The sequence below is a fragment of the Scyliorhinus canicula genome, chromosome 7 (assembly GCF_902713615.1).
Source record: "Scyliorhinus canicula chromosome 7, sScyCan1.1, whole genome shotgun sequence".
Classification (NCBI taxonomy): Eukaryota; Metazoa; Chordata; class Chondrichthyes; order Carcharhiniformes; family Scyliorhinidae; genus Scyliorhinus; species Scyliorhinus canicula.
Genome location: NC_052152.1, coordinates 119679001 through 119706621, shown reverse-complemented (window position 1 = coordinate 119706621; position 27621 = coordinate 119679001). Strand labels below are relative to the sequence as shown.

The 27621-nt window shown below is 45.2% G+C and overlaps 2 protein-coding genes across 6 annotated transcripts in view; one reads left to right on the top strand and one right to left on the bottom strand.

Moving 5' to 3' along the window:
- tmco3 (transmembrane and coiled-coil domains 3) overlaps positions 1-6704 on the bottom strand; it is a 71359-nt gene extending 64655 nt beyond the window's left edge. For 2 of the 4 annotated variants that reach the window (XR_005461331.1, XM_038802795.1), the window contains exons 1-3: positions 6599-6678; positions 4516-5030; positions 2291-2470 (exon numbers count right to left, since the gene is read on the bottom strand). Coding sequence is in view for 3 of the 4 variants with exons in the window: in XM_038802795.1 (XP_038658723.1) it covers positions 2291-2470; positions 4516-4974 (639 nt within the window). In the remaining variant the exon portion in view is untranslated. Of the gene's footprint in view, positions 1-2290; positions 2471-4515; positions 5031-5960; positions 6316-6598 lie in introns of all 4 variants that reach the window. The other 2 variants (XM_038802798.1, XM_038802796.1) reach the window with 2 other exon arrangements.
- Positions 6705-6811: 107 nt separating this feature from the next.
- wu:fc50b12 (uncharacterized protein LOC103911624 homolog) overlaps positions 6812-27621 on the top strand; it is a 35257-nt gene continuing 14447 nt past the window's right edge. The window contains exons 1-3 of one of the 2 annotated variants that reach the window (XM_038801259.1): positions 6812-7101; positions 16462-16476; positions 16574-16656. In XM_038801259.1, the coding sequence (XP_038657187.1) occupies positions 16636-16656 (21 nt within the window). In that variant the 5' untranslated portion in view covers positions 6812-7101; positions 16462-16476; positions 16574-16635. Of the gene's footprint in view, positions 7102-14030; positions 14059-16454; positions 16477-16573; positions 16657-27621 lie in introns of those variants that run through there. The other variant, XM_038801258.1, reaches the window with a different exon arrangement.

Sequence of the window (27621 nt, the reverse complement as noted above, 5' to 3'; positions counted from 1 at the left end):
TCCATGCACAAGTTCCCACTACTGTCCTTGACTGGCCCTAACCTCACCCTGGTCATTATTTTACTTCTCACATAAGAGTAAAAAACCTTGGAGTTTTCCTTGATCCGACCCGCCAAGGACTTCTCATGCTTCTGCCGAGCTCTCCTGAGCCCCTTTCTTTTAAAAGCTCATTCCTTGCTACCTTGTAACCCTCAAGCGACTCAACTGAACCTTGTTTTCTCATCCTTACATATGCTTCCTTTTTCCTCTTGACAAGACATTCAACCTCTTTTGTGAACCATGGTTCCATCACACAGCCATTTTCTCCCTGCCTGACAGGACCTTCCAACAACCATTCCTGTCCCTGTTCTAACCATGTCTCCGTAATGGCCACAACATCGTAGTCCCAAGTACCAATCCACGTTCCAAGTTCACCTACCTTATTCCGGATGCTCCTTGCATTAAAGTAGACACACTTAACCCACCTTCCTGCCTGCCAGCACTTTCCTGCGAACTTGATACCCTCCTCAGTACCTCACTACTCTCAACACTGGCTTCTGGACTACAGCTCATTTTCCCATCGCCCTGACAAATTAGTTTAAACCCCCCCCCCCCCCCCCCCCCCCCGAAGAGCCGTAGCAAATTTTCCTCCCAGGATATTGGTGCCCCTCTGGTTCAGGTGCAAACCGTCCTGTTTGTACAGGTCCCACCTTCCCCATTTGTGTGCATTTCCTGTGATCAACTTACCTCTATTCTAAACTCCATTCTCCCTGTTTATTACAGATTCTGCCCAATCCTCGTTCTCCCTAACTGTACAATAAACTCCTCAGTTCTCACAGATTGGTTCAGATAATATTTCCCTCATCTGCTTTACTTCTCAATAAATGTACAAACAAAGAATGGAATGTATTTCACACTAAAATTTAAATTCATTATTGATCCTGGTGCTTTTTAATATCTTCATTGAAATTTTTAATCAAAGGCCTTCACCTGTCTCAGATGCCTCATCGTGGAGTTGATGTGTGTCCCCGGCAGTGTGAAAAGTGGAAAATCAATTGTTCTCTCTGGGCAGTACAGTATATTGAATTCTCCATTGATACACCCGAATCAGAAAGTGTATTCAGCCCAGTGTCTATCCCCTTTGGAACCACAATCATTTATTTCAGAAGAGAAAAATAGGAATGTAATCAACCCAAATTCTAACTGCTGTTAGAGCCAGGGATAACAGGAGTGTCCAAGAGCCCCAGGAATGAGGAATTACAGTATCAATCTGAGGGGGCAGCCTTTTGGCACTAAGGCATGGAGAAATGTCTTCACTCAAAATAGTGTGTGAACTTTTGAAATTCTCTACACCATGGAACTGTAGATGCTCATTTAATATCACAGTAACTTCATTTGAAGCCTACTTGTGACAATATGCGATTTTCATTTCATTTCATTTTCATTTCATATCTTCAAGACAGAGTTTAATAAACTTTTGGATACTAAAGGAATCACGGGATATGGGGAGAGTGCACACTTTGCATCAGATCTGCAACCACTCTCAGTCTGTTCAATTCTGTATACAATAAACTTGGTCTGTTCTTGAATGTTGCTAAATCAAAACTCATATAGCAACTTACACCTAGTCAGCCAAATATTCCACCTCCCATATATGTTGAATTAGAAGCTTTAGAAAAAGTTGAGCACTTCAAACAGATTGGCAGCCACCTCTCTCAAATGGCCTCCATCCACGAGGGGATCCAACACCGGATCAACTGCGTCAGCTGGGCCTTCTACAAACTAGGGCAGCAAGTGTTTGACATCAAAGACCTGTAAAATTGACTTCAATGGAATGGCTACAGTGTCTGCATGACTGAAAATCTCTTCCTCCGGTCCTATTTTCTCAACTATCAAAAGTTCCAGGGGAGGGCAAAGAATAATCTTCAAAGACATTCTGAAGCTCTCTGTGAAGCACAGCAGCATTGACATTAATATCTGGGAGGAGTTTGCTACCAATTGTTCAAAATGGCAACAATTTGCCCATCAAGCTTCATCACACTTTGTGTCCTAACATACTAATGATGAGGCCGAAAAGAAAAGGAAGCAAATCCTGGATCCCACTACCCTTGGTATCCAAAGATCTGTGGGTCAGTGGCTGATTCAGTCACAAACCCATGACCCCGAGTAGATGCCATCTTTAAATTGATGGGCAGCCAATAACAGATAGTGCAGGAAGCTGTAGGTGAGGTAGAAGATCAGTCATTATTTTACAAGCTAAATGGCCTACTCCAGCTCCTAGGTCTTAACTAAGTCTTTAATCAACACTCACCAGCTGGTTGTTGTCAAACATATGGTCGTCAATATCCTCCTCCAATCGGTCAGCAGCCTTCCGCACATCTTCAAGGATTTCATCAAGGATTGATAAGCTTCTGTTTGCATGCTGCATATTTTTCAGTGCCTCAGCTTGGTGTTTCTCTGCAGCCAATAACTCTACATATTCTTTTTCTTCCTGTACATTAAAGAGGACAGCAAAAGTAGCAATAGATTAATCGTTGACTGGTCTGCTGAGTATTTCCAGCTCCATCTGTCAACAGATAGGCTGTTGTAACTGGGAGAAGAGAGAGGGGTAGGGAGAGGAGATTGTTTATTTATAATTTAAAAAGGATACATTTCAGTGCATCCTCCCCAGTGGCTGCCAGAAACATCACAACCCAAAAAGGATCATAAAACAATAAATTATCCCAAAGGGAGGAAACAGTGTCAGATATCCACTGGCTCCTGATTTCTGAGGTTCTGCTCAGGTTCGATTCCCGGCTGGGTCACTGTCTGTGTGGAGTCTGCACGTCCTCCCCGTTTGTGCGTGGGTTTCCTCCGGGTGCTCCGGTTTCCTCCCACAGTCCAAAGATGTGCGGGGTAGGTGGATTGGCCATGCTAAATTGCCCGTAGTGTAAGGTTAATGGGGGGATTGTTGGGTTACCGGGTATACGGGTTACGTGGGTTTAAGTAGGGTGATCATTGCTCCACATTGCCACAAACCCTACCGTTAGCCCTGTGTTCCACATTCATATTTGTCCTTCCAAAATGGACCACCTCACACTTTTCAGGGTTAAACTCCATCTGCCACTTCTCAGCCCAGCTCTGTGTCCTATCTATGTCTCTTTGCAGCTGACAACAGCCCTCCTCACTATCCACAACTCCACCAATCTTCGTATCGTCTGCAAATTTACTGACCCACCCTGCAACTCCCTCATCCAAGTCATTAATGAAAATCACAAACAGCCGAGGACCCAGAACTGATCCCTGCGGTACGCCACTGGTAACTGGGCTCCAGGCTGAATATTTGCCATCCACCACCACTCTCTGACTTCTATCGGTTAGCCAGTTCGTTATCCAACTGGCTACATTTCCCACTATCCCATGCCTCCTTACTTTCTGCATAAGCCTACCATGGGGAACCTTATCAAATTCCTTACTAAAATCCATGTACACCACATCCACTGCTTTAACTTCATCCACTTGCTTGGTCACCTCCTCAAAGAATTCAATAAGACTTGTGAGGCAAGACCTACCCCTCACAAATCTGTGCTGACTATCCCTAATCAAGCAGTGTCTTTCCAGATGCTCAGAAATCCTATCCCTCAGTACACTTTCCATTACTTTGCCTACCACCGAAGTAAGACTAACTGGCCTGTAATTCCCAGGGTTATCCCTATTCCCTTTTTTGAACAGGGGCACGACATTCGCCACTCTCTAATCCCCTGGTACCACCCCTGTTGACAGTGAGGACGAAAAGCTCATTGCCAATGGCTCTGCAATTTCATCTCTTGCTTCCCATAGAAGCCCTGCTAAACTGAAAAAGACACGTGATACAATGGTGTGAGGTGCCTTGTGCATGCTAAAAGTGGCTGAAAGGTCAAGGAGAGATAGTGCCAACTGCCAGCCACATAGGATATCATTGCAACTTTCATTACCTAAAATGTCAGCAAATAAGACTGGATGGGGGCCTCAGATAAGAGAGAACAAAGACAAGGACTGAGTGTACCATCTCCTGGATATTAATAATTTTTTTTTATTATCATAAGGCTTACATTAACACTGCAATGAAGTTATTGTGAAAATCACCTAGTCGCCACACTTCGGCGCCTGTTCGGGTACAGTGAGGGAGAATTCAGAATGTCGAAATTACCTAACAGCACCTCTTTCTGGACTTGTGGGAGGAAACCGGAGCACCCGGGGAAACCTCACACAGACTTACACTAGCTGGAGAAGGAGCTTTGAAGGAATGGGGAGGCTTAAACCTACAGCCTAAACCTGGGACCATTGAGCACACATTAGTATTACTTCATCAGATGTTGGAAAAGCAATATCTTTCAGGAGGAGAAATGTATTCATTTTTCAGTCACTACCTCTTGCAAGTTTTTTTTCAAACTTTTGCAATGTGTATTGGTGGCTGGCTGTATAATGAGAATCAGGTTGGGAGCATGGAGAACAGTAAAGCCAATTTTTACGGAAGTTATGATGTATAACAAAGAAAAGTACAGAAAAAATGCTGACCTTTATCGCAGCTTCTCTTAAGGCTTCCAGACGTTGTTTGCTGCTTTCTCTCATGTTCACAATATCTTTGTAATCCCCCTGAAGCACTCTTTCAAGTCCATGGACTGCCTGGAAGACTGATTTCTCACTTTCGTTCAACTCCTTCTGGAAGATCTCAAAGGTATGTACCTGGAAGATCTTTTCTTCCACTGATAGTCCTGAGTCTATTCCGACAGCTTTAATTGCTTTCTTCAGTTTGTTGAGCACCACATTCTTCTGACGAAGCATGCCTGACAACTTCTTGCAATTCTCCATGATCCACAGTGTCCCCTTTGTGATTGCTGCTCCTCTCCCTCGGTGCAGTTTGATTGCATGTTTGGCCACATCAACGTACTCTGCTGCATGCACCGAGCAGCAGGAAGCCAGGATAAAAACAATCCACAGGATTTCAGATTTAGCCCGCTTCATTTGTCGACACATAATTCACAGCTACAGAAAGACAGTCTGAAAAATCTCCAATTTGTATCATTCCAATCCTGAAACAGAATAAATAATTAGAATGACAGCAATTTTAACTACACCAAAACTGGGCAATATGAAGCGTGTGTAATGCCATGCATTACTTTACAAAAACACAATTTAATTCCTCATCGATTAAAAGTTCAGCCACCAAAAGACATCACAAAGCAGAGATTTCTTTCTTTAAACAGTACAGGTTTTGTCAAATTTGACTCTCAAATTAGCCATCCTTCTACCCGTACTTACCACAGAATGTTTTTTTCCTCCAACAATTATAAAATTGAATTTTCCACAATTAAACTTTAAATATGTATGATAGTCAATGTTAGGATGTGCTTTATTGCAGTATTACTCTCTGCATATTCAGGTAGATAAACAAACTTGCATTTGAGCCAGAATTTCTCTTATAGAACATAGAACAGTACAGCACAGAACAGGCCCTTCGGCCCTCGATGTTGTGCCGAGCATTGTCCGAAGCCAAGATCAAGCCATCCCACTCCCTGTCATTCTGGTGTGCTCCATGTGCCTATCCAATAACCGCTTGAAAGTTCCTAAAGTGTCCCACTCCACTATCACAGCAGGCAGTCCATTCCACACCCTAACCACTCTCTGAGTAAAGAACCTACCTCGGATATCCCTCCTATATCTCCCACCCTGAATCTTATAGTTGTGCCCCCTTGTAACAGCTACATCCACCCGAGGAAATAGTCATGCAGAAATTATGCCAAAATCAATGCCAATGGAACAGTTCAACTTCTCAGATTGCAACATAAATCCAGTGTGAACAAGCCCAAATACAGAGCCACCAGTTCCATGTGGGCTGTTATCTATAATTGAACCTCACTCACAATGTAGTTCTGCTGTTTATGGGGTAGGCACAATAAAAAAGCCAATCCAGCTGTTAAGGATTTTCTGAGTTACAATGCAATGGAATATTGTCCATTTACCTGGATGGGTGCAGCTCTATAGCAGCGCTCAAAGCTCCATCCAGCCCAACAAGGATATGCAACTGTCACTGGGTCAAAAACCTGGGAGTCCTTCGGCACAAGGATTTCAGAGTGTTGAGAAGGCTCACCGCCTTGTGGACAATCGGCAGATAGGCAGCAATCAGTCCCATCGGTGATTAATAATAAAAACAAACAGTCATGGAAGGTGGAAGTGAAGGAGTGGTTCAAGCAGATCAGTGGTTGCAGTTTCGTGGTGAATGGAGTACAAAATGATTCTGTCGTCATTAAACCCCCTCTTCAAAAAGATTCTCAAAACTCAACCAAGCTGTGGACATTCCTCAGATTAAAAGTTGTGCTGTAAATGTAAGTTGTAATTGAAAAATGATTCCACAGAATGACAGGATCAGTGCAGAGTCAAAGAGTGAACCAATACAGTAAACACAGCATTAAAATGACATTAAACAGCAGAGAAACCAACTCCATTCATCCTGACTGTTTAGTGTATATGTTAATACCCCACGGAGCCCCTGCACCAAGCTTCATCCCACCCTGTCAACATTTACAGTACGTATCCAACTTCCCCTTAAATCCACCTGAACAATTAGCCCCCAACCACTCCCTGTGGTATTAAGGCTCACCTCCCTCACCCTCAAGTTGCGCCATCTTCCCTCCTCTCCGCACCTCGGTCTACGTCACCACCCGGATGGCATCACGCGACCCCCGGGCTGACGCGATGACGCAACGCACATCCTTCTCACGTCAGCTGCCGGAGTGCCAAGGCGCGTGATGTCAGACTTCCGGACCGAGTCACCAAGAGGCGGGGCCTATCGGCCGGTGGCCGGCTCGCAACCGCAGCCACGTGAGGGAGCGGTAATACTCTGCTTGGGTGAAAGGCTGTGATTAGGAAGGAAAAAGCACGGTTTCTGCGGGGGATGAGGGGGTGGTTCAAATCCTGCTGCTGGCCCACATGAAGTGCTGTAAAAGCCACTCACCTTGGGCATCCTTTCATTTCCATATTTACCCTTGAAATTCTCAACTCATCGAATAACAAGTAGTCCATGTCGGAATGCAGCAAGATCAAGGCGATAACCAAATTTAAGCTGACAAAAGACAAGGAACATTGACACCACACAAGTGACAGGTAATGACTATCTCCAAAAAAAGAGAATTAAAACATCGTTGACATCACACAATACCAGGCAATGGCCATCTCCAAGAAAAGAGAATTTAAACATTGTTGACACCGCACAGGTTAGAGGCTAGGATCATCTCCAAAAAAGAGAGAATTTAAACATCCCTTGACATTCAATGTCATTACCGTCTGTCCCCCACTGTCAACATCCTGGGGGGTTACTATTGATCAGAAACTAAACTGGACTATCCATATTAATACTGTGGCTATCAGAGCAGGACAAATCCCACAGCTAATAGCTCACTTCCGGACTCCCGAAAGCCTATCCACCATCTACAAGTCAGGAGTGTAATGGAATAGTCTCCACCTGCCTGGATGAGTGCAGCTCCAAGAAACTCGATAACATCCAGGACAAAGCAACCCTTTTGATTGCTACCCTTTCCACAAACATTCACTCTCTACATCACCGATGAACAGTAACAGTTGTGTATTATCTACAAGATGCACTTCAGGATCTCACTAAGTTTCCTCAGGCAGCACCTTCGAAAGCCACAACCACTACCATCTAGATCAGGGGTGGGCAAACTACGGCCCGCCAAAGGTATTTCTGCGGCCCACCAAGTCATTTAAAAAAAAAAAATCTTTTTTTAAAAAAACTTTTTTTTTTTTTAAAATTTTTTTAAGGTTAATGGGGGGGGCTGTTGGGTTACTTACTGGTATAGGGTGGATACGTTGACTTGAGTAGGGTGATAATTGCTCGGCACAACATCGAGGGCCGAAGGGCCTGTTCTGTGCTGTACTGTTCTATGTTCTATATGAGGCGCCCAGAATCATAACCGGGTGAAGTAATTATTTTACTCAATATACTATGTGGCCCTTTGTGAATTGTGAATTTCTGAATGTGGCCCTTGCACGGAAAAGTTTGCCCACCCCTGATCTAGATTCTAGAAGGACAAGGGCAGCAGATACCTGGGAACACCGCCACCTAGAGGTTCCCCTCCAAGCTACTCACCATCCTGACTTGGAAATATATCGTTGTTGCTGGGTGAAAATCTTAGAACTCCTTCCCCAACAATGTTGGGGATGTATCTACAACACATGGGCCTCAGCGGCTAAATAGGGTGGCCTATGTGGGCAATTAGGGATGGGAAACAAATGCTTCCTTCGAAAGAATTAATAAAACATTAAAGTTTCCTCTCCTGTTATTTCTTTGATAATAACCTTATAGATCTCTGCAACATGCACTGAATATAATGGATGAAAAACTACCTTTTATAGTCAGAATGAAGATTTAAATATTTGCACATTGACCAAAGTATGGCATACAAGGGAAATTAGAGATAGTATTAGATCCAAAGAAAGAGCATACAAATCAGCCAAGGAAAACAATAGACCTGAAGATTACTGAATTTAGAATTTTGCAAAGGAAGACCAAGGGTTGATTAGGAAAGGAAAATAGAGTAAGAGAATCAGCTTGCAGGGAACATAAAAATTGACTAAACTTTTCTATAGGTATGTGAAGAGAAAAAGATTGATGAAGACAGTCAGAATCGGGAATTTATAATGGGGAATAAAGAAATGACTGACCAACTAAATACATACTTTGGTTCCATCTTTATAAAGGAGGACACAAATAACATACCAGAAATGTTGGGGAACAAAGGGTTTAATGAGAGGAAGAAATTGAATGAGATCACTATTAGTAGAGAAATGGTGTTGGTGGGATTGAAGGCTGATAAATCCTCAGGGCTTGATAATCTACATCCCAGAGTAATTAAGGAAGTGGCCCGAGAAATAGTGGATGCATTGGTGGTCATCTTCCAAGATTCTATAGACTCTGGAACAGTTCCTACAGATTGGAGGATAGCTAATGTAAGCCCACTATTTAAAAAGGGAGATAGAGAGAAAACAGGAAATTATAGACCAGTAACTCTGGGGTAGTGGGAAAAATTCTAGAATCCATTATCAAAGATTCTATAGCAGAGCCCCTGGAAAACAGTGGCAGGATCGGACAGAGTCAGCATGGACCCATGAAAGGGAAATCTGCTTGACAAATTAGAACATTACAGCGCAGTACAGGCCCTTCGGCCCTCAATGTCGCCCCGACCTGTGAAACCAATCTAAAGCCCATCTACACTATTCCATTATCATCCATATGTTTATCCAATGACTATTTAAATGCCCTTCATGTTGACGAGTCCACCACTGTTGCAGGCAGGGTATTCCACACCCCTACTACTCTCTGAGTAAAGAACCTACTTCTGACATCTGTCCGATATCTATCTCCCCTCAATTTAAAGCTATGTCCCCCTCGTGCCAGCCATCACCATCCGAGGAAAAAGGCTCTCGCTGTCCACCCTATCTAATCCTCTGATCATTTTGTATGCCTCTATTAAGTCACCTCTTAACCTTCTTCTCTCTAAATGAAAACAGCCTCAAGTCCCTCAGCCTTTCCTCATAAGATCTTCCCTCCATACCAGGCAACATCCTGGTAAATCCCCTCTGCACCCTTTCCAATGCTTCCACATCCTTCCGATAATGAGGCGACCAGAACTGCACGCAATACTCAGGCCACATCAGAGTTTTGTACAGCTGCAACATGACCGCATGGCTCCGAAACTCAATCCCTCTACCAATAAAAGCTAACACACCGTACGCCTTCTTAACAACCCTATCAACCTGGGTAGCAACTTTCAGGGATCTATGTACATGGACACCGAGATCTCTCTACTCATCTACACTACCGAGAATCTTACCGTTAGCCCAGTACTCTGTATTCCTGTTACTCCTTCCAAAATGAATCACCTCACACTTTTCTGCATTAAACTCCATTTGCCACTTCTTAGCCCAGCTCTGCAGCTTATCTATGTCCCTCTGTAACCTGCAACATCCTTCCACACTATCCACAACTCCACCGACTTTAGTGTCATCCGCAAATTTACTCACCCATTATTCTACGCCCTCCTCCAGGTCAATTATAACAATAACAAACAGCAGTGGCCCCAAAACAGATCCTTGTGGTACACCACTAGTAACTGAACTCCAGGCTGAACATTTCCCATCAACCACAACCCTCTGTCTTCTTACAGCGAGCCACTTTCTGATCCAAACCGCTAAATCACCCTCAATCCCATGCCTCTGTATTTTCTGCAATAGCCTAACATGGGGAACCTGATCAAACGCTTTACTGAAATCCATATACACCACATCAACTGCTTTACCCTCGTCCACCTGTTTGGTCACCTTCTCAAAGAAATCTACTGGAATTCTTTGAAGATGTAACTGGTCGAGTTGACAAGGGGGAGGCCAGTGGATGTTATGTATTTGGACTTTAAGCAATCTTTCGACAAAGTCCCAAAAAAGAGATTAGCGTGTAAAATTAACGTGAGATGGATAGAAAACTGGTTGGCATTAACGTGTCTTTTTCTAAATGGCAGGCAGTGACTAGTGGTGTACCGCAGGGATCGGTGCAGGAACCCAACTTTTGCTGTATTTAATATTTAGATGAGGGTGTTAAATGCAATATCTCCAAATTTGCAGGTGATCCAAAACTGGGTGGGAGGGTGAGCTGTGATGAGGATGAAGGGATCCTTCATTGTGATTTGGACAAGTTGAATGAGTGGGCAAATTAGTGGCAGGTCCAGTATAATTTGGAGAAATGCAAGGTTATCGACTTTGGTAGCAGAACCCAGGATGGCAGATTATTATCTGAATTGCCATAAATTAAGAGAGGGGAATGTGCAACAAGACAGGGTGTTCCCGTACACCAATCGCTGCAGATGCAGCAGGCACTAAAGAAGCCACACCTGGAATATTGTGCAGTAAGAAGTCTTACAACACCAGGTTAAAGTCCAACAGGTTTGTTTCAAACACGAGCTTTCGGAGCACAGCTCCTTCCTCAGGTGAATGGAGAGGTATGTTCCAGAAACATTTATATAGACAAAGTCAGAGATGCTGGACAATGCTTGGAATGCGAGCATTTGCAGGTAATCAAATCATTACAGATTCAGGGAGAGGGGTAATCACAGGTTAAAGAGGTGTGAATTGTCTGCACGGACAAATGGGCAGCACAGTAGCATTGTGGATAGCACAATCGCTTCACAGCTCCAGGGTCCCTGGTTCGATTCCGGCTTGGGTCACTGTCTGTGTGCAGTCTGCACATCCTCCCTGTGTGTGCGTGGGTTTCCTCCGGGTGCTCCGGTTTCCTCCCACAGTCCAAAGATGTGCAGGTTAGGTGGATTGGCCATGATAAATTGCCCTTAGTGTCCAAAATTGCCCTTAGGGTTGGGTGGGGTTACTGGGTTATGGGGATAGGGTGGAGGTGTTGACCTTGGGTAGGGTGCTCTTTCCAAGAGCTGGCGCAGACTCGATGGGCTGAATGGCCTCCTTCTGCATTGTAAATTCTATGTATCTATGTCTCAAGCCAGAACAGTTGATAGGATTTTGCAAGTCCAGGCCAGATGGTGGGGGGTGGATGTAATGCGACATGAATCCAAGATCCCTGTTGAGGCCGCACTTAGCTATAAGTTTTTGCTCGGCAATTCTGCGTTGTCGCGTGTTCTGAAGACCGCCTTGGAGAACACTTACCCAGAGATCAGAGGCTGAATGCCTTTGACTGCTGAAGTGTTCCCCAACTGGAAGGGAACATCCCTGCCTGAGAAAGGAGCTGCGCTCCGAAAGCTCATGTTTGAAACAAACCTGTTGGACTTTAACCTGGTGTTGTAAGACTTCTTACTGTGCTCACCCCAGTCCAACGCCGGCATCTCCACATCATGGAATAGTGTGTGCAGCTTTAGTCTCCCTATCTGAGGGAGGATGTTCCTGCTCTAGAGGGAATGCAGCAAAGGTTTACCAGACTGATTCCTGGGAATGCTGGACTGACATAAAAGGAGAGATTGAATCGGTTAGGATTGTATATGCTGGAGCTCAGAAGAATGAGGGGGTATCTCATAGAAATCTATAAAAACTTTAACAGGACTAGGCAGGGTAGATGCAGGAAGGATGTTCCTGATGGTGGGGGTATCCAGAATCAAGCGTCACAGTCTGAGGATACGGGGTAGACTATTTAGGACAGAGATGAGGAGAAATTTCTTCAGGCCGACGCCTGTGGAATTCTCTACCAAAGAAAGTAATTGAGGCTAAAACATTGTATGTTTTCAAGAAACAGTTAGGTATAGCACTTAGGGCGAAGGGAATCAAAGGATATTGGGGGAAGGCAGGATCAGACTATTCAGTTGGATGATCAGCCATGATTATAATGAGTGGTGGAGCAGGTTTGAAGGGCTGAATGGCCTCCTCGTGCTCCTATTTTCTGTGTTAAGCCAAGGACTCGAGATGTTTAACCCTGCAATTGGAGAATTTTACTCTGGATTTGGTGTTGCTTTTAAAAAATATATATTATTTCATGTGATGTAGACATTGTCAGGAAATTGAGGTAGTTTACATTTACTTTTGTGGATATTAGAAATAAGGTATGATTTTAAGTTAGCTTGATTGGTGGTTTCTGTATTTGTGTGTTAAGAAAGGGTTAATGACTTCAGTTTGGTTCAGGTGCCTGTATTGTAATAACATTTTTATGACATTAAAACAAAGGCAGTAATTTTTAAAAATGAGGCTGTTGCCTAGCAATCATGGGGCCACACTGAGACAGCAAGAGAATTTGGATTAGTTGTAAGTTAGTGCCAGGGGGAGGACAGGAAACTGCAGCAAGCAGATTTCCCAATGGTTTTCCCAGATACCAGGAAGTGGGACAGGAAAGTCCCAGAAAGATTGTGAAGTCAAAGGAACAGAAAACAGGGAGGTCCTGTTCATTAAAGATAAAGCAAGGAGCAGAGTAAGGGCTCTAAAGTAGAGGCAGCTGCAAGAACCAAATTTAAAGTCAGCTCACAAGAAGACAACATCTGAGGTAATCAGAAGGTTGGTGACTCCTTATTACACGCCAGTGAAACAATGAAGCATTGCCGAGTACCTGAGAGTCTCTGAAAGGGAAAGTTTGAATGCACATGACAATCCAGGGAAGAGGAATACCGAAAGGAGGGGTTAAAATCCTAGAGGTGGATCCTTGGTGAATACATCTGAAAAAAAAGCATTGTTTGGGAGATGATTTCAAGGCATTGTCTTCCAGAGCAGAGTTTGGAAATTCTTTTATGCATGACAGAGTTCCAATGAGACCAGTTGGCTCAAAGGGTGACAAGCCAATTGATGAGAAATCCTCAGAAATTGTATTAATCCCATGCGCATCTGTCACTTGGTTTCAGAGTGTGGTGTGTCAGACCATGGTTTACCTATCGGTTTATGTGGGATGTGTACTATATGAACATTAGAGCATACGATATGTTTTGCAACTTGTGTTATCCTTATAAATCTTTATATAAAGGTATAGTTGGGGTGAAGGAGTATTATAGTTGATATTTACGTGTTTAATAAATGTTTTATTCTTTTGTTAAAAGTTCATCATCCAGTGGCGCCAAGGAAACATTCGAAGAACCCTGTAGTGCAGTCCACAGTGAAAATCTGGAACCAGCTGAGGAGACACTTTAGGATAGAAGGGATGTCGGTGTTAACACCTGATGTCACCATCAATTCACTAGACACGTGATTGGAAGTAAACTGTGGTTTTAATAGTCTAACAACTAAGCCAGCCTGTGACCAGAGGAACTGAGAGCAGGCTTATGGCTGCAGTGCTTTATACTTCCGGTTAGTGGGAGGAGCCATGGGCGGAGCCAAGGGTGGAGCCCAGTACAAACTCCTCATCTCCCCCTATGGGCAGAGCCATGCAACGGCTCACATACAGAGCCCACAAGGACACATACATACAGTGTGAATTAAGACAGCATATAATTCACCACATTCACCCCCTGTAAAAAAATCAAGTCCAGCGGGGGTGACGGGTCTACAAATTGAGCCGGTCCGGTGGCCGACTCGTCCTTTGGGATCGGCGGAGCACCGGGGTTGCAGCCTCTTCAGGTAGGTGGGTGGTGGCGGTCGGTGAGGGTACGATGGTGGACTCCGGGGGTGATTCGGTCCGAGCTTCATGCCCGACCGGTGTGACGGGCGACGGGGAGCGCAGGAAGCCTATAGGCGTAGGGGCGTGGAGCATGGGCGGTGAACCTATAGGTGCGGGGGCGCAGGGCGCGGAGGGTTGGGTGGGGTGTAGCGTGGGGGATACCTCGGCGGTAGTGGTGGTGGAGTTGGATTGGGTGGCTTCAGCCTTAGCGATCGGTGTGCCCGGTCCATCTCCAGGGACTTTTTGCAGACCCCCTCATCCACCAACTTCACAAACATCTTCAAAATGTAAGCCATAGCACTCGTTCCTTAGGCCCATGATTCGTAAATTCTGCCACCTGGACCAATTCTCCTGATTGTCTACCTTTACCTTCAACTCCTTAAAGACTGCTCCCAACATCGCCACCTCTGCCTCCAAATCCACAATCCGATCACTGTACTCCATCACCACCCTTTCCACCTCGCGAATCATCGCACCTTGTGGTTCTAGGCACTTCACCACCCGCTGCAATGTCCCACAAAAAGGGGCTACTGCTCCCTCAATCACCCTGGACCTATCCTCCTGCACATCTAGCCGATGCTGTCTGTGCTTCCCCCTAATCAGCGCCATCCAATTACTCCGCAGGCAATGGGGTGGATAGAACATAGAACAGTACAGCACAGAACAGGCCCTTCGGCTCTCGATGTTGTGCCGAGCAGTGATCACCCTACTCAAACTCACGTATCCACCCTATACCCGTAACCCAACCCCCCCCCCCCCCCCCCCCCCCCCCCAACCTTACGTGGGATGACAATGACAATCCCGATGCTGCGATGCTTTCTGTTACTGCGGCATACAAATCCCCCACCTCTGGAGCTGCCGCGTTACTCAACTTCTGCCGGCTGTGATAACCGCCAACATTCCATCTCGGAGGAGAATTCAACTCCTATCACTTATTTTGCACAATCTCAACAAAAGCGCCGTTTAACCGGGCAGAAAGAGCCAAAACCAAAGCCTTAAGCAGGAGCCACCTTACATGCGACGAATCAGCTCATGGAAGTCCACTACACACTGGATTTTCACAGTAACTTCATTGCAGTGTTAATGTAAGCCTATTTGTGACACCATTAAAGATTATTATTGTTATTATTTAACACCTGCTCTAATTTCCTGAGCTACACACTGATTTAACACCTGGTCTGAGATGGGATTATCTGACCCCCCCCCGCCGGGTCAGAGAATCGGCGGGGGGGGGCGGCGTGAATCCCGACTCCGCTGGCTGCCGAATTCTCCGGCGGCAGAGATTTGGCAGGGGCGGGAATCGCGCCACGTCGGTCGGCGGCCTCTCGCAGCGCAGCGCCCCCCCCCCCCCCCCCCCCCAGCGATTCTCCGGTCCGCGATGGACCGAAGTCCCGCCCTTTCTATACTGGCGTAGATTGGAGTAGATCCCTCACCGGCGTGACCTGGTGGCGCGGGCGGGCTCCAGGGTCTGGGGGGGGAGCGAGGGGCGATCTGGCCCCGGGGGTGCCCCCACGGTGGCCTGGCCCATGATTGGGGCCCACCGATCCGTGAGCGGGCATAGTCCGCGCCAGCTGTTTAAGCCTCCGTGATGGCCGGCGCGAAGGTGAACCACCCACTGCGCATGCGTGGGGATGACGTCAGCAGCCGCTGACACTCCTGCGCATGTGCAGACCCGCGCCAGCTAGCGGAGTCCCTTCGGCCCCGGTTGGTGCGGCGCCAAAGGCCTTCCACACCGGCTGGTGGGGCGCAAACCACTCCAGCGCCAGCCTCGCCCCTGAAGGTGCGCCGGATCCCCCAGAGTAGGATCTACTGCCCCCCACCAGGACGGCCCCCGCAGCCAGAACGCCGAGGTCCCACCAGGTGGGACCACATGTGAACCACGCCGGCGGGACTCAGTGGGCACTTGACTCGTCGAGTGCGGAGTATCGCTGCGGGGGCCGCTTTCAACGGCCCCCAACCGGCGCCGCGTCGATTGTGCGCGCGCAACTGCTGGAGATTCTCCAGTCGCCGGAGAATCGCGTGCCGGCGTGGGAGCCTATTTTGGGTAATTCTCCGCCCCCACGCCGAGCGCGATTTCGGTGCCGAGGGTCGGAGAATCCCGCCCCGAGTCTCTGAGCTGCACACTGATTTAACACTTGGTCTGGTGTGGTCTTCTGAGCTACACATTGATTTAACACCCAGTCTTCCTACCCTATCAAGGATTACTGCTTTGTGGAGCATGACACTACTTATTTAATTTTTAACAACATGGTCAGACCTGTTATGTTTTAGTTACGGCATAGCAACATTTAATTTCTGTTGTGTGACTGAACTCTCTCCTTGATTTCTCTTCAATGTCTCTCGATTTGCCTGCAAGAAAACAGTTCAAACAAAGCAGGGTAGGTTGGTTGATCTTAACGTTTTATCTTGTGCCAATTTAATGTTAAAATTTGTGGCTGAATAGAAGATTAATCCTACTCTCATCTCAACATTCAGCTCTCAACAGGTTCAAGCATAAGGAGGATCCCGGAAATCCACAACATCCAGTTACAATAACCATGCCTTGTAGAACCCAGGAGGCAAGTATACACGATTGCAGTGGTTGAAAACACAGTGAAGTTAAATTGAATTTTACACACAAATAGGCCATTCGGCCCAATTGGTCTATGTTGTATTTATGCTCCATGTGAACCATCTCCACCATATTTAATCTCAGTAATACCAGGAACTGAAACACATAGTATACCATAAATTGGGCTGTCAGTGTTTAAGACCCCTTTTTTCCGGCCCGAGAAATCATGATTTTGTGCTAATTCAGAATAATTCAATCACCTTTTCAGTCATGTTGTACTCGCATTAGTGGTCAGCTTCAATTTGTCACCCCACAAACGGATGTTTTACGTCCTGATACCTTATAACTGGACACAAAGGATCAAGCAGGTGGTATGGGCTGTGTTGTGTGGGACTTTAAGACACACTCACTCTTTGCCTCAGGTGCCGATGATATTTCAAAATGGCTGCCATTCAACTATAGCCAGTGGTTCACTTTTATCCTTGGTGTCTAAGTTAACCCCTGTTCTTGGATGGATTTTGAGGCCTCAAAGGTCACCTTATATCACTGATTGGCGGGCAGCATGGGAGCATAGTGGTTAGCACTATGGCTTTACAGCGGCAAGGTCCCAGATTCGATTCCCGGCTTGAGTTACTGTTCTGTGTGGAGTCTGCACGTTCTCCCCGTGGGTTTCCTCTGGGTGCTCCGGTTTTCTTCCACAAGTCCCGAAAGACGTGTTGTTAGGTAATTTGGACATTCTGAATTCTCCCTCAATGTACCCGAACAGGCGCCGGAATGTGGCTAATAGAGGCTTTTCACAGTAACTTCATTGCAGTGTTAATGTAAGCCTACTTGTGACAATAAAGATTATTATTATACACCAATCTCTACAGTTCTTTGATCCCTACTCACAAGGGAAGGCCATTCAGCCCATCGTGCCTGTGCTGGATCTTTGTGAGAGCCATTCGCTCCAAACGAATGGAGCCTGCTCCTTCCCCACACCCTGCAAAATTGCCCTTTTGAAAGTTATTCCTGAATTTGTTTTCAGGCAGTGCTTTCCAGAACTCATTGCATTAAAAAAATTCTCCCCCCTCCTTAAATCCATGGCCACTTGTGACTGACCGTTCTGCAAGTTTAAACCTTTTCTGCTTATTTACTCAATCAAAATCCTTCTTAATATGTGATGTTATAAAATAACCTTCTCTGCCCGAAGATAAATAACTCTCGACATAGCTGAAGGTCTTGCATCCTTCCTTTTTTTTATAAATGTTTTTTTATTGAGTTTTCATATTTTATATATGACAAATTACAAGTTATTAGAGAGAGAGAAAAAAAAAAGGAAAACACAAAAGTTTTACATGAATATTTACAGGTAAGCATCTTCATAACAATAATTGTGGCCGCCCCCTTTAGCCAGCATACATATTTTACATTCCCCAATATGGCCGAGGCACATGTTCATAGGCATTTATTTATAGTTTGGTTTTGGGCCTTGGCTTGCCATCAAACCCCATACCGAGCCCGTAGCCCCCCCCCCCCCCCCCCCCCCCCCCCTCCCCCCGGCTACCTTCCCCCGATTCCCGCCCATTTTCCCCTGGTTCTTGGCCACCCGACTATTCTTCCTCATGTACGTTGGCCACAAACAGGTCCCGGAACAGTTGCATGAATGGCTCCCACGTTCTGTGGAAGCCGTCGTCCGACCCTCGGATGGCGAATTTGATTTTCTCCATTTGGAGAGATTCCGAGAGGTCGGACAGCCAGTCTGCAGCTCTGGGTGGTGCTGCTGACCGCCAGCCAAACAGGATTCTACGGCGGGCAATCAGGGAGGCAAAGGCAAGGGCGTCCGCCCTCCTCCCCAGGAATAGATCTGGCTGGTCTGAAACCCCGAAGACCGCCACTATCGGGCATGGCTCCACCCTCACCCCCACCACTTTGGACATAGCCTCGAAGAAGGCTGTCCAGTACTCCACAAGTCTGGGGCAAGACCAGAACATGTGGGCGTGGTTGGCCGGGCCTCTCTGGCACCGCTCACATTTGTCCTCCACCTCCGGGAAGAACCTACTCATACGGTTTCTCGTTAAGTGGGCTCTATGTACCACTTTTAGTTGCGTCAGGCTGAGCCTTGCGCACGTGGAGGTGGAGTTGACCCTATGCAGTGCTTCGCTCCAGAGTCCCCACCCTATCTCCATCCCCAGGTCGTCCTCCCATTTCCTTCTTGTTGCGTCCAGTACGGTGTCGTCCCTGTCTACCAGTCGGTCATACATGTCACTACAGTTCCCTTTCTCTAGGATACTTGCGTCCAGTAGGTCTTCCAATAGTGTCTGTCGTGGCGGTTGTGGGTACGTCCTTGTCTCCTTTCGTAGGAAGTTTTTGAGCTGCAGGTACCGTAGCTCGTTCCCCCCAGCTAGCCGAAACTTCTCTGTCAGTTCGTCCAGTGTTGCGATCCTGTCGTCCGTGTATAGGTCCTGACTGTCAGTGTCCCCCTGTCCTGCCTCCACCTTTTGAAGGTGGCGTCGGTCAGTGCTGGTTTGAACCTATGGTTGTTGCAGATGGGAGCCTTGTCCGACATTTTGTACAGGCCAAATTGCTGCCGCAGTTGGTTCCAGGATTGGAGGGTGGCTGTCACCACTGGGCTGGTGGAGTGTTTTTTGGGTGGGGATGGGAGTGCTGCCGTGGCGAGGGCCCGGAGGGAGGTTCCCATGCAGGAGGCCTCCTCCGCACGCACCCACTCGGCTTCTGGCTCCTGGATCCATCCCCTTACTCGCTCGGCTGTTGCGAGTGGTAGAATTGTAGATTCGGGAGGGCTAGCCCCCCCCTGGATTTTGTTTTTTGTATGACCTTCTTTGGGATCCTAGCATTTTTACCCCCCCATACGAACGCCATGATATGTTTGTCCAGCGCTTTGAAAAAGGCCTTGGGGATGTAGATCGGAATGGATCTAAACAGGAAAAGGAACCTGGGCAGTACGTTCATTTTGATCGTCTGGACTCTCCCCGCGAGGGAGAGCGGGAGTGTGTTCCATCTTTGCAGGTCCTTTTTAACTTCCTCCGTCAGGCTGGTGAGGTTCCATTTGTGGATCCCTTTCCAGTCATGGGCTATTTGGATCCCCAGGTCTTGCATCCTTCCTAACATACAAGTAAATTGGTTCCACAGCCAGTACAAGACCCTAACATCCTTGCTGAAGTGTGGTGCCGAAATTGAGATACAATATTGCAAATGAGGTTTAGTCAATGTTTCATAAAGTTTAGAAATATAGGACAGGAGTAGGCAATTCGGTCTATTGCGCCTGTTCCATCATTTAATTTGATTATGTCTGATCATCCACTTCAATGTCTTTTTCCCTACATTATCCCCATCACCCTTTATTCCACTGGTATTTATAAATCTATTAATCTCTCCTATAAACATACTCAGTGACTGAGTATGTTCCACAGCCTTCTGGGGTAGAAATTCCAAAGATTCACAACCGTCTGTGAAAATAAATTTTTCCTCATCTCAGTCCTAAGTGGCTTCTGCCTTATTTTGAAATCATGCCCCCCGTTCTAGACTCCCCAACCAAGGGAAACATCTTACCTGCATCTACCCTGTCTATTCCTTTAAGCATTATGTATGTTTCAATGAGCTCACCTCTCATTGTTCGAAACTATAGAAAATACATTTTCAGTTTCCCCAATCTCTCTTTATAAAACAGTCCCACCATTTCGGGACAAGTCTGGTGAACCTTTGTTGCACTCATTCTCGGGCAATCATATCCTTTCTGAGGTTAGGGGACAAAAACTGCACACAGTACTCCAGGTGGGGTCTAACCAGACTTTTATACAGTTGAAACAAGACCTCACTACTCCTGTACTCAAATCCTCTTGTGATAAAGCCTAACATTCCATCAGCCTTCCTAATAGCTTGCTGCCCTTCAGTGATTTATGAACAAGTTCACCAAGGACCCTTTGTACATCTACACTTTCTAATCCCTTATCATTTAGGAAATACTCTGCACATCTGTTCCTTCTACAAAAGTGGAATACCTCACATATTTCCACATTCTATTCCATTTGCCACTGACTGTTTTTCCCACTGTCTGTCCAAATCCTTCTGTAGCCACTTTACATATTCCTCACAACATACAATCCCACCTAGCTTTGTACCATCCGCGAACTTGGAAATATTACATTTGGTCCCCACATCCAAATCATTGATATATATTGTGAACAGCTGGGGTCCAAGTACTGATCCTTGCGATATCCCACTAGCCACATCCTGCCAACGTCAGGATGACCTGTTTATTCCTGCTCTCTGTTTTCAGCCTGTTAGTCAATCCTGAATCCATGCCTCATATCCCATGTGCTTTAATTGTGCTAATTAAGCTCCTGTGGGGAGCTGAAAATCCACATATACTATGTTCTCCAACTGCCCTTTATCAATGCTGTTAGCAATATCCTCAAAAAACTCCAACAGGTTTGTCAGACATGATTTCCCATTCATAAATCCATGTTGACTATGCCGATCAGATTATGATTGTCCAAGTGTTCATTTATCACATCCTTGATAATAAATTTGAGCATTTTCCCTACCACTGATTAAGGCTAACAGGTCTATAATTCATGTTTTTTTCCACCCCTTCCTTCTTAAATAATTGGGTGATATTTGCTACCTTCCAAACTTCAGGAACCATTCCAGAATCTGTAGAACTTTGGAAGATGAGCACCAATGCATTCACTATCTCTAAAGTAACTTCTTTACAGGGGCTGGTTTAGCATAGTGGGCTAAATAGCTGGCTTGCAATGCAGAACAATGCCAGCAGCGCGGGTTCAATTCCCGCACCGGCCTCCCCAAACAGGCGCTGGAATGTGGCGACCAGGGGCTTTTCACAGTAACTTCATTGAAGCCTACTTGTGACAATAAGTGATTATTATTATTATTATTATTATTCAACACTCTGGGATGCATAACAGCTCCCAGGGACTTGTCAACTTTCAGTCCTATTCATTTCTCCAATACAACCATTTTACCAATTTCCTTCAATTCTTCCTTCTCCCTCGTCCCTTGGATCTATAACTCTGGGAGATTTCTTATATCTTCCTCAGTGAAGACATACGCAAAGTAATCATTTAGCTTCTCTGCAATTTTTCTATTTCCCATTATGAATTCTCCTAACCCTGTCTGTAATTCACCCACACTTGTCTTAGCCAAACGTTTTCTTTTCATGTTGATACAATAGTGATACAATCTTGAGGAAAGATATTAGTACCGATGATGTGGAATCTGGCTGGGTGGAGTTAAGAAACATCAAGGGGCAAAAAGCATTCGTAGGAGTGGTATACAGACCACCAAATTGCAGTCGTAATATTGAGAATAGCATTAGACAGGAAATCAGAGATGCATGTGATAAAGGAACATCTGTGATTTTGGGTGACTTTAATCTGCATATAGATTGAGTGACTCAAATTAGTCACAGTATAGTAGAGGAGGAATTTTTGTAGTGCATATGTAATGGTTCTCTGGACCAGTATGTTGAGGAACCAACAAGGGAACAGGCCATTTTGGACTGGGTGTTGTGCAATGAGAAAGGATTAGTTGGCAATCTAGTTGTGAGATTGGGGATGAGTGACCATAATATGGTAGAATTCTTTATCAGGACGAATAGTGAGGTAATTGATTCTGAGACCAGGGTCCTGAATCTCAATAAAGGTAACTATGATGTTATGAGGCATGAGCTGGCTATGATAGACTTGGGAAACATTACTGAAAGGATGGACAGTGAACAGGCAATGGCAGGCATTCAATGAATGAATAGGTGAAGCACAGTAGCACAGTGGGTATCACTGTTGCTTCACAGCTCCAGGGTCCCAGGTTCGATTCCCAGCTTGGTCAATATCTGTGCAGAGTCTGCACGTTCTCCCCATGTCTCAGTTTCCTCTGGGTGCTCTGGTTTCCTCTCACAGTCCAAAGATCCACCTAGGTTAGGTGGATTGGCCATGATAAATTGCCCTTAGTGTCCAAAAAGGTTGGGTAGAGTTACCGGGTTACGGGGTTACAGGGATAGGGTGGAGCCATGGGCTTAAGTGGGATGCTCTTTCCAAGGACCAGTGCAGAATGGGCTGAACGGCCTCCTCCTTCTGCACTGTAAATTCGATGATGATTCTATGAACTCCAAATGTTGTTTACTCCTATTTGGTGCAACAGTAGAAAGGGAACTGTGGCCAAACCATGGCTTGCAAGGGAAATTAGTGATAGTATTAGATTCAAATAAGAGGCATACAAATTAGCTAGAAAAAGCAATGGACCTGAGGATTGGGCACAGCTTAAAATTCAGCAAAGGCAGACCAAGGGATTGATTAAGAGGGGGAAATACAATTTGAAAGTAAACTAGCAGGTAACATAAAAACAGTTTGTAAAAATTTATTTGATGTGTAAAGAGAAAAAGATTTATAAAAACTAATGCAGGCCCCTTACAGTCAGAAATGGGGGAATTCATAACAGGAAACAAAGAAATGGCTGAGGAACTAAATTTTTATTCTGCTTCTGTCTTCACTAAGGAAGACATGAATTATGTACCAGAAGTTCTGAGAGCACACTTTTTAGCAAGGAGCTGAAGGAATTCATAACAGGAAACAAAGAAATGGCTGAGTAACTAAATTTTTATTCTGCTTCTGTCTTCACTAAGGAAGACATGAATTATGTACCAGAAGTTCTGAGAGCACACTTTTTAGCAAGGAGCTGAAGGAAATTAGTATTAGTAAAGTATTGGGCAGTACAGTAGCACAAGTAGAAAGCACTGCGGCTTCATAGCGCCAGGGTCCCAGTTTTGATTCCCTGCTGGGTCATTCTCTGTGCGGAGTCTGCACATTCTCCCCGTGTCTGCGTGGGTTTCCTCCAGGTGCTCCGGTTTCCTCCCACAGTCCAAAGACGTGCAGTTTAGATGGATTGGCCATGATAAATTGCCCTTAGTGGCCAAAAAGGTTGGGAAGGGTTATTGGCTTACAGGGATCGGGTGAGGGCTTAAGTGGATCGGTGCAGACTCGATGGGCTGAATGGCCTCCTTCTGCACTGTATGTCCTCCTTCTGCATTGTATGTCCTATGTTCAAAGAAATGGTTGTGGGGAAAATAAATGGGATGTAAGTAGATCCATTGGTGGTCATTTTCCAAAGGTTTTTGGACTCTGGATTAGTTCCTACATATTGGAGGGTAGCTAATATAACCCTGCTATTCAAAAAGTGAGGTTAGAGAGAACCTAGTGGAGCGGTGCAGCGACAACAATCTCTCCCTCAATGCCAGCAAAACTAAAGAGCTGGTCATCGACTTCAGGAAGCAAAGTACTGTACACACCTCTGTCAGCATCAACGGGGCCGAGGTGGAGATGGTTAGCAGTTTCAAATTCCTAGGGGTGCACATCACCAAAAATCTATCCTGGTCCACTCACGTCGACGCTATCACCAAGAAAGCACAACAGCGCCTATACTTCCTCAGGAAACTAAGGAAATTCGGCATGTCCACATTAACCCTTACCAACTTTTACAGATGCACTATAGAAAGCATCCTATCGGGCTGCATCACAGCCTGGTATGGCAACTGCTCGGCCCAGGACCGCAAGGAACTTCAGAGAGTCGTGAATACCGCCCAGTCCATCACACGAACCTGCCTCCCATCCATTGATTCCATCTACACCTCCCGCTGCCTGGGGAAAGCAGGCAGCATAATCAAGGATCCTTCCCACCCGGCTTACTCACTTTTCCAACTTCTTCCATCGGGCAGAAGATACAGAAGTCTGAGAACACGCACGAACAGACTCAAAAACAGCATCTTCCCCACTGTCACCAGACTCCTAAATGACCCTCTTATTGACTGACCTCATTAACACTACACCCTGTATGCTTCATCCGATGCCAATGCTTATGTAGTACATTGTATATATTGTGTTGCCCTATTATGTATTCTCATGTATTTTCTTGAATTCTGTTTAATTCCCTTTTCTTCCCATGTACTGAATGATCTGTTGAGCTGCTTGCAGAAAAATACTTTTCACTGTACCTCGGTACACGTGACAATAAACAAATCCAATCCAATCCAAAAAACAGGGAACTATGGACCAGTGAGCCTAACGTCAGTAATAGGGAAGTTACTGGAGTCCATTATCAAGGATTTCATAGCACAGCATTTTGAAAGCAGTGGTGTAATCAACAAAGTCATCATAGAAGGAAAATCATGTTTGATAAATCTGTTAGAATTCTTTGAAGATGTAACAAGTAGAGATGACCAGGAAGAACTAGGGGATGTGGTTTATTTAGACTTTTAAAAGGCTTTCTACAAAGTGTCACACAGCAGATTAATATGTAAAGTTAAAACGCATGGGATTATGGGAGTGTCGTGAGCTGGAGAGAAAGCTGGTTAGCAGAATGGAAGCAAAATGTAATAAATGGGTCTCTTTCTGATTGGCAGGCAGTGACTAGTGGGGCACCACAGGGATCTGTGCTAGGACCACAACTGTTCAAGTTATATATTAATGATTTGGACGAGGGAATTAAATTTATTATCTCCAAATTTGCAAATGATGCAAAGTTGGGTCGCATTGTGAGCTGTGAGGAGGATGAAGAGATGCTTCAGTGGGATTTGGACAGGCTGAGTGAGTGGGCATATGCATGGCAGATGCATTATAATGTGGATAAATGTGGGGTTATCCATTTCGGTAGCAAAAGTAGGAAGGCAGATTATTATTTGAATGGGTGTAAATTGAGAGAGGTGGACACTCAGCGAGACCTTGGTATCTGTGTGCATCCGTCAGTGAAAGTAAGCATGAAGGCATAGCAGGCAATAAAGAAGGCAAATGGTATGTTGGCCTTCATAGCTAGGGGGTTTGAGTATAGAGATGTTTTACTGCTATTATATAGGGCATTGGTAAGGCCACACCTGGAGTATTGTGTCCAGTTTTGGTGTCCTTATCTAAGCGAGGATGTTCTTGCTGTGGAGGGAATGCAGCAAAGGTTTACCAGGGCGATTCCTGGGATGGTGGGACTCATATCAGGAGAGACTAAATCGGTTAAGATTATATTCATTGGAGGTTTGAAGAGTGAGAGGAGATCTCATAGAAACTTATAAAATTCTAACAGGACTAGATAGGGTAGATTCAGAAAGAATGTTCCCGATGGTGGAGCTTGGTTTAGCTCAGTTGGCTAAACAGCTGGTTTGTGATGCAGAGCAAGGCCAACAGCGTGGGCTCAATTCCTGTACTGGTTGAGGTTATACATAAAAGCCGGGCCTTCTCAAACTTGCACCTTGCCTGCCCACCTCACCACCAGTCAGTTCTCCCTCTCAAAGTTGTAAGTAACCGATGGTCATCTGAGATTATGGCGACTTTACTTACTTTATTCTAAAATGCTCCTAATCTTCGGATTTGCTGCTGTTTCTGGAATTTTATAAACCTTTTTTGTCAATCTTAGACAACCCTTAACTTCCTTTGTTAGCCACAGTTGACTGACTTTTCTTTTCGTTTTTTTTCCTTGAAAGAATATAAATTCTATAAATTATGTAATCATTATTTGAAGATTATCCTATGATTGCCTATATACTGTCATACCATTTAATGTATTTTCCCAATCCACCTCAGCCAATTTTCCCCTCATACCTTCATAATTTCCTTTGTTCAAATTTAGCACCCTTGTTTCAGATTCAATTACCTCACTTTCAAACTTAATGTAAAAATCATATTATGGTCACTCATACCTAAAAGTCCTTTTACAGCAAAATTATTAATTAGACCTTCCCCATTGCATAATACTCGGTCTAAGACAGGCCGTTCTCTAGTCATTTCCTCAACATACTATTCTAGATAATCATATCAACCACCCTAGAAATTCGTCCTCCACAACATCAGTTCTCATTAGGTTTACCCAGCAGATTGAAGTCACCCATGATTACTGTATTACCTGCGTTACATGTTTCTATAATCTGATTAGTATGCCCCACAGTATCATTACTGTTAGGGGGCCGAAAGGTAACTCTTACCACTGTTTGCTACCTCTTGCTATTTTTTAGCCCCACCCAAGTAGATTCCACGTTTTGTTCTTCCGATCTGAGATCCTTCCTCATTAATGTACTGGGTCCAGCCCATATTATCAGTGCAACACCACCTCCTTTTCCTTTTTGCCTGCCCATCCTAAATGTTGAATATCCTTGAATATTCAGTACCCAGTCTTGGGTGCCATTTACCTCTATTTACGATCGTACCCATTTACCTCTATTTAGATCATCTAACCTGTTGCAAATGCATCATGCATTCAGGTAGAATGTCCTTAACTTTGCCTTTTTGACATGATTCCATATTCTAAGCCTATTTGGTGTTTGCTTTTTTTATGCCTTCTAATTTCACTTGCTAGTTTTCTACTTCCTGTTATTAGCTTCACTTCCTTCCAATTTGAGCTACCCCTCAGGTTCTCATCCCCCTGTCAAGCTAGTTTAAACCTTCCCCAACAGCAGTAACAAATGTCCCTGTGAGGATATCAGTCCCAATCCTGTTAAGATGTAACCCTCCACCTTGTACAGGTCCCACATGTCCCTGAACGGGATCAATTCCTTAGAAATCTGATGCCTTTCCTCCTACCTCAATTTTCCATCCACATGCAGAGGAGGTTTACCAGGATGTTGCCTGGTCCAGAGGGTGTTAGCTATGTGGAGAGGCTAAATAGACTCGGACTGTTTTCATTAGAAAGATGGAGGTTGAGGGATGACCTGATAGAGGTCTACAAGGGGCTGGTTTAGCACACTGGGCTAAATCGCTGGCTTTTAAAGCAGACCAAGCAGGCCAGCAGCATGGTTCAATTCCCATACCAGCCTCCCCGAACAGGCGCCGGAATGTGGCAACTAGGGGCTTTTCACAGTAACTTCATTGAAGCCTACTCGTGACAATAAGTGGTTTTCATTCCATTTCATTTCACAAGATTATGAGGGGCATGGATAGAGTGGATGGGCAGTCACTTTCCCAGGGTGGAGGAATCAGTCATG